Source organism: Cherax quadricarinatus, chromosome 7 (assembly GCF_038502225.1).
Source record: "Cherax quadricarinatus isolate ZL_2023a chromosome 7, ASM3850222v1, whole genome shotgun sequence".
In the NCBI taxonomy this organism is placed as follows: Eukaryota; Metazoa; Arthropoda; class Malacostraca; order Decapoda; family Parastacidae; genus Cherax; species Cherax quadricarinatus.
In genome coordinates, this window is record NC_091298.1 from 66,440,132 (window position 1) to 66,456,039 (window position 15,908).

At 40.2% G+C, this 15,908-nt stretch overlaps 1 protein-coding gene across 1 annotated transcript in view; it reads right to left on the bottom strand.

Moving 5' to 3' along the window:
• The window catches only part of LOC128687071 (protein MEMO1), a 65,636-nt gene extending 60,420 nt beyond the window's left edge, over window positions 1–5,216 (bottom strand). Inside the window, exon 1 of the mRNA XM_070082652.1 lies at window positions 5,057–5,216. Coding sequence (XP_069938753.1) covers window positions 5,057–5,105 — 49 coding nt within the window. The 5' untranslated portion in view covers window positions 5,106–5,216. The remainder of the gene's footprint in view (window positions 1–5,056) is intronic.
• Between the last annotated feature and the right edge of the window lie 10,692 nt (window positions 5,217–15,908).

Consider the following 15,908-nt stretch of genomic DNA (forward strand, 5'->3'; position numbering starts at 1 on the left):
GTATTACTGCCAGTGTACACAATAATATCTAAAACAAGACCACTTCTGCAATCACACAGTACAAATAGCTTTATACCAAAGCGTTTCCTCTTGCTTGGTATATATTGCTTGAATGAGAGTCTTCCTTTGAATAAAATCATGGACTCATCAATAACAAGCTTCCTGAAGGGATAAAAATACATGCAGCACTTTTGTTTCAGGTACATAAACACATTTCTTATCTTATATAACCTGTCGCTTCTGTCAGGCCTGGTTTTGTCTGAAAAGTGTAACATACGTAACAGTATCAGGAAACGATTGACACCTATAATGTCACTAAAACCTGGAGTTGAAATCAGGCGATCTGTTGTCCAGTATGTGGTGACAGTGTGCTTATACACATGTGGCATAAGCATTATTGTGGCAAAAAACAGGTACATCTCTGCCACAGTTGTCTCCTTCCACTTGTGTAGCCGTGATTTTGGTGTGAGAATTGTATTTGCCATGGTGTAATCACAGTATGTATTTGTTTCCCTGACAATGATGTCCATCAGGGGTTCATCGAAAAATAACTCAAAGCAGTCCAGTTCACTGGCATTGTTCCCAAGTGGACAAGATGGCTTTATTCCACTTTGTGTTTCATCAAAGTCATGGGGACTGGGAACAAACTCGTCACCGTCCTGCCAATCCCAGATGCGGTCTGCTGGTGGGGTCTGGATATTGTACCGTGGTTGTGGCTGTGCAGGTTGTGGTGGTGCAGGTTGTGGCAGTGTGGGGTAGGGTGAGGCTGGTTGTTCTGCTGAGTCAGCCGCGTGGGTAGTAGCGTGGCCCAGTGATGGTGCCACATGGGCCGTGCCACCCTCACTATCACCACCACTGCCTCCTCCCTCACTGTCACCATTCATACCCATCGTTACAATATCGTCATCTTCACTATCAGGTCGTGGTGTAGGGCCACGGGATGTGCTCCCAGAGTTTCTCCTTCCCCTTGGAACAACATATGAAACACTACCAGACCGCATACTACGTCGTACATACTGGCGCTTCACTGGGGAATATTCACTCTCACTGTCACTAGAACTGCTTTCAATGACCTTGAAATCACTATCACTATCACTATCACTATCACTGCTATCATCAGGGTGTTGTACACGACCAAATAGTTTCCTCTTTCGTCCTGGTACAGGCGAACGTGAACGTGAACAAGCCGGCACAGCACCAGAGGTCGAAGGTTGTGGGTCATCTGGGTTTTCGTCACTATTTACGTTATCCTGGGCACTTTTTTCGGTAACACTCACTTGAAAACCCTTGAATTCACTGTCACTGACATTTTCATCGCTGTTAGAGCTATCACTTGGGAACAAAAGACCTCCAATCCGCCGAGGAGTGAGGAACTTCTTACCGAGATGCATGGTGAAAATGGACTGACAACATGGCGTTCCCACAATGCACCGCTGGGTCCCAGATCTTTTTCACAGGGTGCACACCGACCACTGAGACCCATTCTCTCCCGTGTAGGCCTACCAGGCCTTTGGCGCTCGATTTGAAGCCGCTAGAATTTGTGCGTATAAATACGTCAGAAACATTGGCTCATAAGACGTATTTATAAGTCGGAAACAGTCAAATTGACTGGAATTCTTTGACAGGTAATCTAGAGTCCAGTGACTTTATGGAAACAGTTCAGGACTGTTTTCTGAAACAGAGCGTAACTGAGCCTACCAGGGGTAATAATTTGCTAGACCTAGTCTTGTCAAATAAGGAAACACTCGTGAATAATCTGGAGATCACTGAAGAGCTTGGCACAAGTGATCACAAATCCATCACTTTTAGCATTAATTGGGAATGCAAGAATAATGATAATACAGTAAAAATCCCTGATTTTCGTTCTGCCGATTATAATGGACTTAGGGAACATCTGTCTAATCTTGATTGGGGTTATCTAGCTAATGATTTTATTGACAATAATCATACTTATGAATATGAAGGGATCTGCTTTTATGATTGTTTTCTTTATAATGTACACAGTGCCCAGAGTATATACATTCCCCAGAGAGAAATTAGGTCTAATAATAATGATCCCAAATGGGTTAACAGGAGGCTAAAGCATCTATTAGGGGAGAAAAGGGGAATTTATAGGCACATCAGAAGAGGAGAGGTTAACCTTACTGACCAATATGTTCAGCTTAAAAGAGAAGTAAAAAAGGCGATTAGAAAGGCTAAACGTGACTATGAAATTAGAGTTGCTAATGAATCAAAGACTAATCCAAAGGGGTTCTTTCAAGTGTATAGGATGAAGGTGAAGGAAAAAGTAGGACCTCTGAAAACTGGGAATGGACAGCTGATGGATAATGAACTGGAAATGTGTTCCTTATTTAATGACTATTTTTTGTCAGTTTTTACACAGGAAGATGTAAATGAGATTCCAGTAATTAACAATTATTTAGTTCCTGATGAATTTAAGTTAACTAATATTACTGTCACGAGGGACATGGTTATTAAACAGATAGACAAACTGAAACAAAATAAGTCCCCGGGACCCGATGAGTTGTTTTCAAGGGTACTTAAGGAATGCAAGATGGAGATTAGTCAGCCATTAACGAGAGTATTCAATGCGTCCATCCTTACCAGTGTTGTGCCAGAGTTGTGGAAGATGGCTAATGTGGTTCCTATATTCAAATCAGGGGATAAGTCCACTCCTTCAAATTACCGTCCAATAAGCCTGACATCTATAGTGGGCAAGTTATTAGAATCAATTATAGCTGACATTATCAGAAGTCACATTTAAGAGCATAACTTGATAAATGAATCTCAGCATGGATTCACGAGAGGTCGTTCCTGCCTGACAAACTTACTGACGTTCTTCAATAGAACATTTGAGGCAGTTGACAGTGATAAGGAATATGATATTGTTTATTTGGATTTTAGTAAAGCCTTCAACAGAGTACCTCACAAGAGACTCTTAAGAAAAGTGGCAGCTCATGGTATAGGAGGTAAAGTTCTAGCATGGATTGAGGCATGGCTTACCAATAGAAAGCAGAGAGTTACCATTAATGGAGTGAAATCTGAATGGGGATTAGTCACTAGTGGCGTTCCACAAGGATCAGTTTTAGGCCCTCTCCTGTTCATAATTTACATTAATGACCTTGATGAAGGGATTACTAGTGACATGAGTAAGTTTGCTGATGATACAAAGATAGGCCGTATAATTCACTCTGAGGAGGATATCAATGAACTCCAGGACGATTTGAACAAATTAATGTCTTGGTCTGAAAAATGGCAGATGAAGTTTAATGTGGATAAGTGTAAGGTACTTGCCCTTGGTAATGAAAATAACCCTCGAAGCTATAATCTAGGTGAAGTAGAGCTTGGTCATACAGAATGTGAAAAAGACTTGGGAGTCATGGTAAGTAGAAATCTAAAGCCAAGACAGCAGTGCCTTAGTGTGCACAACAAGGCCAACAGATTACTTGGATTTATCTCAAGAAGTATAAGTAACAGAAGTCCAAAAGTTATTTTACAGCTCTATACATCACTAGTGAGGCCTCATTTAGATTATGCTGCTCAGTTTTGGTCCCCTTACTACAGGATGGACATAGACTCATTAGAGAACATACAGAGAAGAATGACTAAAATGATTTACTGTGTAAGGAACCTCCTGTATGAAGATAGACTTAAAGCCTTAAATCTCCACTCTCTGGAGAGGCGTAGAATGAGGGGAGATATCATTGAAGTGTATAAGTGGATGACTGGCATAAACAAGGGAGACATTAATAAAGTACTGAGGGTGTCGAACCAGGTAAGAACCAGGAATAATGGATTTAGTTGGATAAATTTAGATTTAGAAAGGACATAGGTAAGTACTGGTTTTCTAACAGAGTTGTTGATGCGTGGAACAGTCTTCCCAGTGGGGTGATAGAGGCTAGGACCTTGAGTAGCTTTAAGAAGAGACTGGACAAATATATGAGTGGGAGGGGCTGGGTTTGATTGGTGTCATGGGGTACGGGAGTTATTTGTTGAGTAGCTTTAGGTAGATGTCGTTTTGATAAGGACCTGCCTCGTATGGGCCAGTAGGCCTTCTGCAGTGTTCCTACATTCTTATGTTCTTATGTTCTTAAGAAACACAAAGGAGAGTATAGCGAGTGCAAGGTTGTTAGATTTAGGTCATCATACGTATTAATGTACTTAACGTAAGTGCCCATAACACAGAAATGTCACTTTGACTTTTTTGGGTTATCCTGGTGGGTAATTTTCAGTGTGATGATTGTACTTATGTATACCTGTGCCTAAATAAACTAAATAACCATTATAAACAAAATTTGCGGATCCTAAACCTAAATAGACCTACATTTTTCATTTATTTGACAGGAAGGTAGAGTATGTCTACATAGCTAAATTTTTATTTAGGCTGAGTACACTAGCTTAAATTTCTACATTTTTTTGTATAGTAACGCATGGGTTTTAAATTATTATTATAGTTACAGGGAGCACTAAACCTGTATGGGTAATAAACCAGCTGAGGAATGGAAGACAATCATCCCAGAAATGAATACGTTTATTTAGGTAGAAGTACACATAAGTATAATTATCATACATAGTATAAATTACCCACCAGGATAACCCAAAAAAAAAAGTGAAAGTGGCTTATTTTCATTGGGGTCCCATTGGAAAGGGAAGCTCAGTCCAATCCCTTGGATCAAGAGACCACTTCCAGCATTAAGGCACTTCCCATGAAGGCTAAAAGACGAGAAAATTAACTCAGGATAACCAAAAAAAAACCTAAAGTCTGCATAAATTAAAGAAAGATAAGCAAAATAACGTCAACCAGTACGAATCACCTCCAGAAATGCTCCACCAACCCACTACCTCCACAAACCTCATTCCAAAAATAACTTTCCCTACATACACACAACATATACAACATAACACACTTGCAAAAACATCGAGGGTGACCTCACAGTGGTCAACATGACCTCATTTCCCCCGACCCCCGAGTGGTGATACCTGGGTGTCACCTCACTCACCCTTCAACCTCACTTCTCACCTCATATTCACCTATATTAACCCCCACACAGCTTACCAGAGTCAGTATACCAACTGCCAGCGTGGGTGGCGCGACGAGCCGACATTTTGATACCTATTTTGGTCAACTTTGGCTAAAATAAAGAAATGAAAGTAAATGACAACAATGAAGGTTGGTGTGACAGGTCGGTTATTCTCTGATCCACCGACCAACAACTTCCTCATACACTCCATTCTAAACTTTATTATCTTAAGTAAAGTAAGTAAGTAAGTTTACTTAGGTATACACAAATACAGTTATGTAGATTATTATACATAGCAGCATATATGTAGACAACCTGGGATAACCCAAAAAAGTCAGAGTGACTTATTTCCACCGGGGTGAGTGAGTAGAGTAATTAAGTAAGTAAAGTAAGCAAAGTAAGCAAGTAAGTAAAGTGAGCAAGTAAGTAAAATGAGCAAGTAAGTAAAGTGAGCAAGCAAGTAAAGTGAGTAAGTAAGTAAAGTAAGCAAGTAAGTAAAGTAAGTAGAGTAAGTAAAGTAAGTAAAGTAAGCAAGTAAGTAAAGTGAGCAAGTAAGTAAAGTGAGCAAGTAAGTAAAGTGAGCAAGTAAGTAAAATGAGCAAGTAAATAAAGTAAGTAAAGTGAGTAAGTAAAGCAAGCAAGTAAGTAAAGTGAGCAAGCAAGTAAGTAAAGTGAGCAAGCAAGTAAGTAAAGTGAGCAAGCAAGTAAAGTGAGCAAGTAAATAAAGTAAGTAGAGTAAGTAAGTAAAGTAAGTAAAGCAAACAAGTAGGTAAAGTGAGCAAGTAAAGAAAGTAAGCAAAGTAAGCAAGTGAGCAAGTAAGTAAAGTAAGTAAAGTAAGCAAGTAAGTAAAGTGAGCAAGTAAGTAAAGTGAGCAAGTAAGTAAAATGAGCAAGTAAATAAAGTAAGTAAAGTGAGTAAGTAAAGCAAGCAAGTAAGTAAAGTGAGCAAGCAAGTAAAGTGAGCAAGTAAATAAAGTAAGTAGAGTAAGTAAGTAAAGTAAGTAAGGCAAGCAAGTAAGTAAAGTGAGCAAGTAAAGAAAGTAAGCAAAGTAAGCAAGTGAGCAAGTAAGTAAAGTAAGCAAGTAAGTAAAGTGAGCAAGTAAAGTAAGTAAGCAAAGTAAGCAATTAAGTAAAGTAAGTAAAGTGAGCAAGTAAAGTAAGCAAGTAAGTAAAGTGAGCAAGTAAGTAAAGTGAGCAAGCAAGTAAAGTGAGCAAGTAAGTAAAGTAAGTAAAGTGAGCAAGTAAAGTAAGCAAGTAAGTAAAGTGAGCAAGCAAGTAAAGTGAGCAAGTAAGTAAAGTAAGTAAAGTGAGTAAGTAAGTAAAGTAAGTAAAGTATGCAAGTAAGTAAAGTAAGCAAGTAAGTAAAGTAAGTAAAGTGAGCAAGTAAGTAAAGTAAGCAAGTAAGTAAAGTGAGCAAGTAAGCAAAGTAAGCAATTAAGTAAAGTAAGTAAAGGGAGCAAGTAAAGTAAGCAAGTAAGTAATGTGAGCAAGTAAAATAAGTAAGCAAAGTAAGCAAGTAAGTAAAGTAAGCAAGTAAGCAAGTAAATAAAGCAAGTAAAGCGAGCAAGTAAATAAGCAAAGTAAGCAAGTAAGAAAGTAAAGTAAGCAAGCAAGCAAAATAAGCAAGTATGTAAAATAAGTAAAGTAAGCAAGTAAACTAAGCAAGAAAATAAAGTAAGAAAGTAAGTAAAGTAAATAAGTAAAATAAGTAAGTAAGTTTAGTCAGGTATACACAAATACACTTACATAGATTATCATACATCGCACAATATGTGATAACCCAAAAAAGTCAGACAAAGTCACTTATTTCCACTGGTATCCTTCAAAACCTAGTCGTCTATATTCATTAAATGTATATACTCTGAGAGGTGTAGGCCTCTAAGTGTAAATACACTGAGAGGTATAGGCCTTTCGGTACATATACACTGACAGGCGTAGGCCTTTTGGTGTATATACACTGAGATGTACTCACCTAATTGTACTCACCTAATTGTGGTTGCAGGGGTCGATACTCAGCTCCTGGCCCCGCCTCTTCACCGAGTGCTACTAGGTCCTCTCTCCATGCTCCATGAGTTTTATCATACCTCATCTTAAAGCTATGTATGGTTCCTGCCTCCACTACCTCATTTGCTAGGCTATTCCACTTCCTGACTACTCTGAAGAAATACTTCCTAACATCCCTGTGACTCATCTGAGTCTTCAGCTTCCAATTGTGACCCCTTGTTTCTGTGTCCCCTCTATGGAACATCCTGTCTCTGTCCACCTCGTTTATTCCACGCAGTATTTTGTATGTCGTTATCATGTCTCCCCTGACCAGGAGTTTACCAGGAGTTTACCTGGAGAGAGTTCCGGGGGTCAACGCCCCCGCGGCCCGGTCTGTGACCAGGCCTCATGGTGGATCAGAGCCTGATCAATCAGGCTGTTGCTGCTGGCTGCACGCAAACCAACGTACGAGCCACAGCCCGGTTGGTCAGGTACCGACTTTAGGTGCTTGTCCAGTGCCTGCTTGAAGACAGCCAGGGGTCTATTGGTAATCCCCCTAATGTATGCTGGGAGGCAGTTGAACAGTCTCGGGCCCCTGACACTTATTGTGTTGTCTCTTAACGTGCTAGTGAAACCCCTGCTTTTCATTGGGGGGATGTTGCATCGTCTGCCAAGTCTTTTGCTTTCGTAGTGAGTGATTTTCGTGTACAAGTTCGGTACTAGTCCCTCTAGGATTTTCCAGGTGTATATAATCACATATCTCTCCCGCCTGCGTTCCAGGGAGTACAGGTTTAGGAACCTCAAGCGCTCCCAGTAATTGAGGTGTTTTATCTCCGTTATGTGCGCTGTGAAGGTTCTCTGTACATTTTCTAGTTCAATAATTTCACCTGTCATGGAAGGTGCTGTTACTGTGCAGCAATATTCCAGCATAGACAGAACAAGCGACCTGAAGAGTGTCATCATGGGGTTGGCATCCATAGTTTTGAAGGTTCTCATTATCCATCCTGTCATTTTTCTAGCAGATGCGATTGATACAATGTTATGGTCCTTAAAGGTGAGATCCTCGAACATGATCACTTCGAGGTCTTCACATTATCAGGTCTGTCACATTATCAAAATATTAAGTGGGTCATACACCAACACGAGCGCGCACGTAGATTATTCATTACCTTCGTAACTTGCCATGATTGTGACCAGGTCTACCTGGAGTTCATTACCTCTGTAACTAGTTCATCTATCATAACTTTGGGGTCCAGTCCATGGACCCATTATGTATCTCTGTAATCTTTTGACTACCGCCCACAGGATGGGTATGGGGTGCATAATAAACATATTAAACTAAAAACTAAACATCATCAAAATCAATTATTTTTCCCTATATAGGCCTATTTGTACTCTGTAATCATATAAGGATATATAGAAATGAAGGATTCTTCTCTTATGTTGCTGTAGCACTGTTTTGGGCATTAGTGTCACCTTCTTTAGAGGCTCTATGGTGTCACCCCTTTATGGTGTCACCCGGGGCGTCCCCATCCCCCTTACAACATCACTGTCTGTTGTTATTGACAAAATCTTGGATGGTATGAGACTTGTAGGTGACAGATGGACGGCTCCGGTATCACGTCGTGCAGTATTATTCAGGGTTCCCTCAGCAAACTTAAACCTGGGTTTTTATACTTGTCAGTTTTCTATTTTCTGAGGCATCAATTGCATAATTCTCTAAAACCATGTAAATTATATCGTTTTCATTTATATATTATTATAAAAAACTGTTTCCTTTATGTAAAAAACATGTATTACCATATAATGCAGGTTTGATGCAATGCTTATTACATAACAAAATATATATTTTAAAAGTTCAATTAAGTGTTTAATTCTTATGTACAAAACAGCCAAACAATTTGAGAAAACCTTCCTTAATACGTTGTTTAAGAGGAAGTCCTCTGGTATAATCTCTAACTACGTCACCGTAAGAAACATGTCTCTCGGGAGAAATTTTATGCCGTTGTTTTGTAAAATTTATTACCTTCAGTTTCTTTAACACTGGGAGTCCAATGATTATAGGATGCATAAATTTTTTTACAACTTGAAAATCAACATTTATTATCTCTGAATCTATTTTTAATTTAACATTTAGAACTAAATGTGTAACCGGTGACACACCATATACAGTATTTATGGATAATGGACGTCGTAGTTTAGTTAATTTTAGGCCGAATTTGCGGGCCACTTCCTCTGTTATGATTGACATAGGACTTCCAGTGTCCAAATGGCATATTGCAGCTTGGCCCTCGATCTCCAGCTCTTGGAACATGTGCCGAGGAGTAAATGTCTTGAATAATAGTTTACGAGCTACAAGCTGTGGCTCATCATACATAAATTCCAGGGAACACTGATGGCCAACCAAGAAGTCCATGCCTAGAAGACCAAAATTCAAATTACCATCAATTATGGTAACAGGGAGGTCTATTCCATATCCTTGAAAACGTAAAACAAGCCTACAGGTTTCAATTGTCCCGTAACTCTTTTTGTTCTTGATTTCACAGCCATTCAGAAATGATCTTGAGACTAAAGAGTTTGGAGAACCGGTATCGATAATAAAATATACATCTTGGGTACCACTCCTTGCAGTGAAGCCAACATAATTTGCCCACTGGTAATCCAACTTTATGATCCGCATTTTGGTGGATGTCTTCTAAGATCCGATGAATACTTAAATATTATCGCTGGAAGTACAACCTTTGCACATCCAAGATGAGAGATGTGAGGTTCTCGCCAGAGACTGCTTGCTTAAAAATAGTTACCCTAGATCCGACGAATACTTAAGTATTATTGCTGGAAGTTCAACCTTTGTACGTATATCCAAGACGAGAGATGTGAGGTTCTCGCCAGAGACTGCTCACTTAAAAATAGTTACCCTAGATCCGACGAATACTTAAGTATTATTGCTGGAAGTTCAACCTTTGTACGTATATCCAAGACGAGAGATGTGAGGTTCTCGCCAGAGACTGCTCACTTAAAAATAGTTACCCTAGAGTCCTATAAATTGCTGAAGTAATACAGTCTTCTTAGATCCGACGAATACTTAAGTACTATCGCTGGAAGTACAACCTTTGTATATCCTCCAGTGTCGTCAGGCCGATTTCCCTCAACCTTTCTTCATAGGACATTCCCCTTAGCTCTGAAACTAACCTTGTTGCAAACCTTTGTACTTTCTCTAATTTCTCGACGTGCTTGATCAGGTGTGTTTACCTGGAGAGAGTTCCGGGGCTCAACGCCCCGCGGCCCGATCTGTGACCAGGCCTCCTGTGGGTTCCAAACTAGTGCTGCATACTCCAGTATGGGCCTGACGTACACGGTGTACAGTGTCTTGAACGATTCCTTACTAAGGTATCGGAACGTTATTCTCAGGTTTGCCTCTCAGTGTATATACACAGAGAGGTGTAGGCCTCTCTGTGTATATACACTGAGAGGTGTAGGCCTCTCAGTGTACGTATACTGAGAGGTGTAGGCCTCTCAGTGTACGTATACTGAGAGGTGTAGGCCTCTCAGTGCACGTATACTGAGAGGTGTAGGCCTCTCAGTGTATGTACACTGGTATTAATTAAAGTACTCTTGACTGGTGCTGTAGCCACTGTTTTTATGCACTGGACTGAAGAAATCACTGGCTAGCTAAACGTTCACCTAATACAGATTCGCAAATATTACAAAACGCGTCTCATTTATCAAACTGTGGGTTTTATAAGCCATTTATTAAGCCATTTATTAAATACTATCATCTCTACTCTTCTTTCATCAAACTTAAATATCAACTTATAATAAATATATTAACTTAAAATAAAAATAAACTAAAATAAACTTTTCTTTAGTATATTAACTTAAAACAAAAATAATCTTACAAATAAAACTATAATTATTTATAATTCTGCCAGAGTTTTCGTCGTCTCCATAAAACATAATCTATTCCTTATTATATATTTTTTTTCTGCACTTTAACAAGCTTTTCAATTGTCAAAGGTAACTCCGAAAGAGTTCCTAGACAATTTTACTTTTCTTTTTGCTGGAAGTTGATTTTCCCTTGTATCTGAAATGTCCAGTGTCCTTTTCGTAGAAATTTTATTGTTCCAATTTGAAGATGGGGTGACTCTGGTAACAGGTTCATCCCTTGGTGGGGAGATTCTTCTCCTTACATTGATTCTTGCTGGGGAGACTCTGGTAGTAGGTTCATCCCTTGGTGGAGAGATTCTTCTCCTAACGGTGAGTCTTGCTGGGGAGACTCTGGTAGTAGGTTCATCCCTTGGTGGGGAGATTCTTCTCCTTACATTGATTTTTCCTGGGGAGACTCTGGTAGAAGGTTCATCCCTTGGTGGGGAGATTCTTGTCCTTACATTGATTTTTCCTGGGGAGACTCTGGTAGAAGGTTCATCCCTTGGTGGGGAGATTCTTGTCCTAACAGTGGTTCTTGCTGGGGAGACTCTGGTAGTAGGTTCATCCCTTGGTGGGGAGATTCTTCTCCTTACATTGATTTTTCCTGGGGAGACTCTGGTAGAAGGTTCATCCCTTGGTGGGGAGATTCTTGTCCTAACAGTGGTTCTTGCTGGGGAGACTCTGGTAGTAGGTTCATCCCTTGGTGGGGAGATTCTGTTCCAAAAGGAGTTTTTCTTTCTTGGTGAGGAAGATCGTGTATCGCTGGACTCTGGCACAACTAGTGTCCTTTTCAGGGAAATTTTATGGATCAAGTTTGGTGGTGGTGAGGTTTTAGTAGCAGCTGTGATCACTGGTGATGGTGAGACCTTAGTAGCAGCTGTGATCACTGGTGGTGGTGAGGTTTTGGTAGCAGCTGTGATCACTGGTTGTGGTGAGACCTTAGTAGCAGCTGTGATCACTGGTGGTGGTGAGACATTAGTAGCAGCTGTGATCACTGGTGGTGGTGAGGTTTTGGTAGCAGCTGTGATCACTGGTTGTGGTGAGACCTTAGTAGCAGCTGTGATCACTGGTGGTGGTGAGACATTAGTAGCAGCTGTGAACACTGGTGATGGTGAAACCTTAGTAGCAGCTGTGAACACTGGTGATGGTGAGACCTTAGTAGCAGCTGTGATCACTGGTGATGGTGAGACCTTAGTAGCAGCTGTGATCACTGGTGACAGCAAGACCTTAGTAGCAGCTGTGAACACTGGTGATGGTGAGACCTTAGTAGCAGCTGTGATCACTGGTGATAGTGAGACCTTAGTAGCAGCTGTGAACACTGGTGATGGTGAGACCTTAGTAGCAGCTGTGATCACTGGTGATGGTGAGACCTTAGTAGCAGCTGTGATCACTGGTGATGGTGAGACCTTAGTAGCAGCTGTGATCACTGGTGGTGGTGAGACCTTAGTAGCAGCTGTGATCACTGGTGGTGGTGAGACCTTAGTAGCAGCTGTGATCACTGGTGGTGGTGAAGCCTCGATAGTTAGCATACTTTCTTTTGTTCCTGGAAGGGTTTTTTCAGTGACTTTGGCCTTGTTAATATCGACGTCGTACTCAACTCTAAGGTACACCTTTCTTCCTGTCATACTGATCTCTTTGTGGTCCTCTCTTACAACTCTGTGTGTTACAGAATTCCTATTATATTTTACAAGAGCCCAGCCACGGTGACTCTCTGGAGTAATGTAAGACTCCATGGTAAAACTAATGATCTCACCGAACTTCTTAAAATGCTGATAGACCTCGGATTGGGTTCTTTCCAAATCGATATTTGTAGCATGCACTGCCCTGTTGACTTCCATATCTTCTTTTGCCTGTTGGATGACATTATCACGAAGCATCCGGTGATCCTCAACGGAAGGGACAATCACCACAAACTCATCATCGCTGGAGCTGTGAGAATCCATGGTTACTTCTTGCTCTGAGACCTCTTGGAAAAAAAGAACTCTCAGAGGCAGGCGAAGTAAGCTATACAATCAAATTTTTCTTACAAATTACTTTTATTCAAATCTACTGAGATTCACCTCATATACTAGTGTTCAGAATATAGTTACCCTCGAATTATTGTTAAGAATGTTGTGTAGGCGATATACGATAAATTTTGTGTTAAATATGTCCGTCGCTGACTGACTGATGTATACACAAATATTCAGGATAGTTTTTAATAGTGATAATAACTCAGTTTTAACCTGATGACAATTCTCTGACAGGATAATTAATAATATACCCGAGGTTGACCTCATATACTAGTATTCAGATTATAGTGATGAATGTTGAGTAGTGGTGGATGTTGTGTAGTGATAAATGATGAGTAGTGATGGATGTTGTGTAGTGATGAATGTTGTGTAGTGATGGATGTTGTGTAGTGATGGATGGTGTAGTGATGGTTGTGTAGTGATGGATGTTGTGTAGTGATGAATGTTGAGTAGTGATGGTTGTGTAGTGATGAATGTTGTGTAGTGATGGTTGTGTAGTGATGGTTGTGTAGTGATGGTTGTGTAGTGATGGTTGTGTAGTGATGAATGTTGTGTAGTGATGGATGTTGTGTAGTGATGAATGTTGTGTAGTGATGAATGTTGAGTAGTGATAAATGATGAGTAGTGATGGATGTTGTGTAGTGATGAATGTTGTGTAGTGATGAATTTTGTGTAGTTGATGGATGTTGTGTAGTGATGAATTTTGTGTAGTTGATGGATGTTGTGAAGTGATGGATGTTGTGTAGTGATGAATGTTGTGTAGTGATGAATGTTGTGTAGTGATGGTTGTGTAGTGATGGTTGTGTAGTGATGGATGTTGTGTAGTGATGGATGTTGTGTAGTGATGGATGTTGTGTAGTGATGAATGTTGTGTAGTTGATGAATGTTGTGTAGTGATGAATGTTGTGTAGTTGATGAATGTTGTGTAGTGATGGTTGTGTAGTGATGAATGTTGTGTAGTGATGAATGTTGTGTAGTGATGGTTGTGTAGTGATGGTTGTGTAGTGATGGTTGTGTAGTGATGGTTGTGTAGTGATGAATGTTGTGTAGTGATGGTTGTGTAGTGATGAATGTTGTGTAGTGATGGTTGTGTAGTGATGGATGTTGTGTAGTGATGGTTGTGTAGTGATGAATGTTGTGTAGTGATGGTTGTGTAGTGATGGATGTTGTGTAGTGATGGTTGTGTAGTGATGGTTGTGTAGTGATGAATGTTGTGTAGTGATGGTTGTGTAGTGATGAATGTTGTGTAGTGATGGTTGTGTAGTGATGGATGTTGTGTAGTGATGGTTGTGTAGTGATGGTTGTGTAGTGATGAATGTTGTGTAGTGATGGTTGTGTAGTGATGAATGTTGTGTAGTGATGGTTGTGTAGTGATGGATGTTGTGTAGTGATGGTTGTGTAGTGATGGTTGTGTAGTGATGGTTGTGTAGTGATGGTTGTGTAGTGATGAATGTTGTGTAGTGATGGTTGTGTAGTGATGAATGTTGTGTAGTGATGGTTGTGTAGTGATGGATGTTGTGTAGTGATGGATGTTGTGTAGTGATGAATGTTGTGTAGTGATGAATGTTGTGTAGTGATGAATGTTGTGTAGTTGATGAATGTTGTGTAGTGATGGTTGTGTAGTGATGAATGTTGTGTAGTGATGAATGTTGTGTAGTGATGCATCTTGTGTAGTGATGAATGTTGTGTAGTGATATATGTTGTGTAGTTGATGAATGTTGTGTAGTGATGGTTGTGTAGTGATGAATGTTGTGTAGTGATGAATGTTGTGTAGTGATGAATGTTGTGTAGTGATGAATGTTGTGTAGTATTCATTCAATACTATCATCTCTTCTCTCCTTTCCCCAAACTTAAATATTAACTTATAATAAGTATATTAACTTAAAAATGAACATAAAAATATTTATGTTCATTTTTAACTTAAAGTAAAAATAATCTTACAAATAAAACGATAATTATTTATAATTCTGCCAGAGTTTTCGTCGTCTCCATAAAACACAATCTATTTGATATTATATATTTTTTTCTGCACTTTAACAAGCTTTTTCAATTGTCAAAGGTAATTCTGATATTGTTCCTAGACAATTTTACTTTTCTTTTTGCTGGAAGTTGATTTTCCCTTGTATCTGAAATGTCCACTGTCCTTTTTGTAGAAATTTTGTTGTTCCAATTTGAGGATGGGGAGACTCTCGTAACAGGTTCATCCCTTGGTGGGGAAATTCTTCTCCTTACATTGATTCTTGCTGGGGAGACTCTGGTAGTAGGTTCATCCCTTGGTGGGGAGATTCTTCTCCTAACAGTGATTCTTGCTGGGGAGACTCTGGTAGGAGGTTCATCCCTTGGTGGGGAGATTCTTTTCCTAACAGTGATTCTTGCTGGGGAGACTCTGGTAGTAGGTTCATCTCTTGGTGGGGAGATCCTTTTCCTAGCAGTGATTCTTGGTGGGGAAACTCCGGTAGTAGGTTCATCCATTGGTGGGGAGATTCTGTTCCATACAGAGTTTTTCTTTCTTGGTGAGGAAGATCGTTTATCGCTGAACTCTGACACAACTAGTGCCCTTTTCAAGGAAATTTTATGAGTCAGGTTTGGTGGTGGTGAGGTTTTGGTAGCAGCTGTGATCACTGGTGGTGGTGAGACCTTAGTAGCAGCTGTGATCACTGGTGGTGGTGAGACCTTAGTAGCAGCTATGATCACTGGTGGTGGTGAGACCTTAGTAGCAGCTGTGATCACTGGTGGTGGTGAGACATTAGTAGCAGCTGTGATCACTGGTAGTGGTGAGACCTTAGTAGCAGCTATGATCACTGGTGGTGGTGAGACCTTAGTAGCAGCTGTGATCACTGGTGGTGGTGAGACCTTAGTAGGAGCTGTGATCACTGGTAGTGGTGAGACCTTAGTAGCAGCTGTGATCACTGGTGGTGGTGAAGCCTCGACAATTAGCATACTTTCTTTTGTTCCTGGAAGGGTT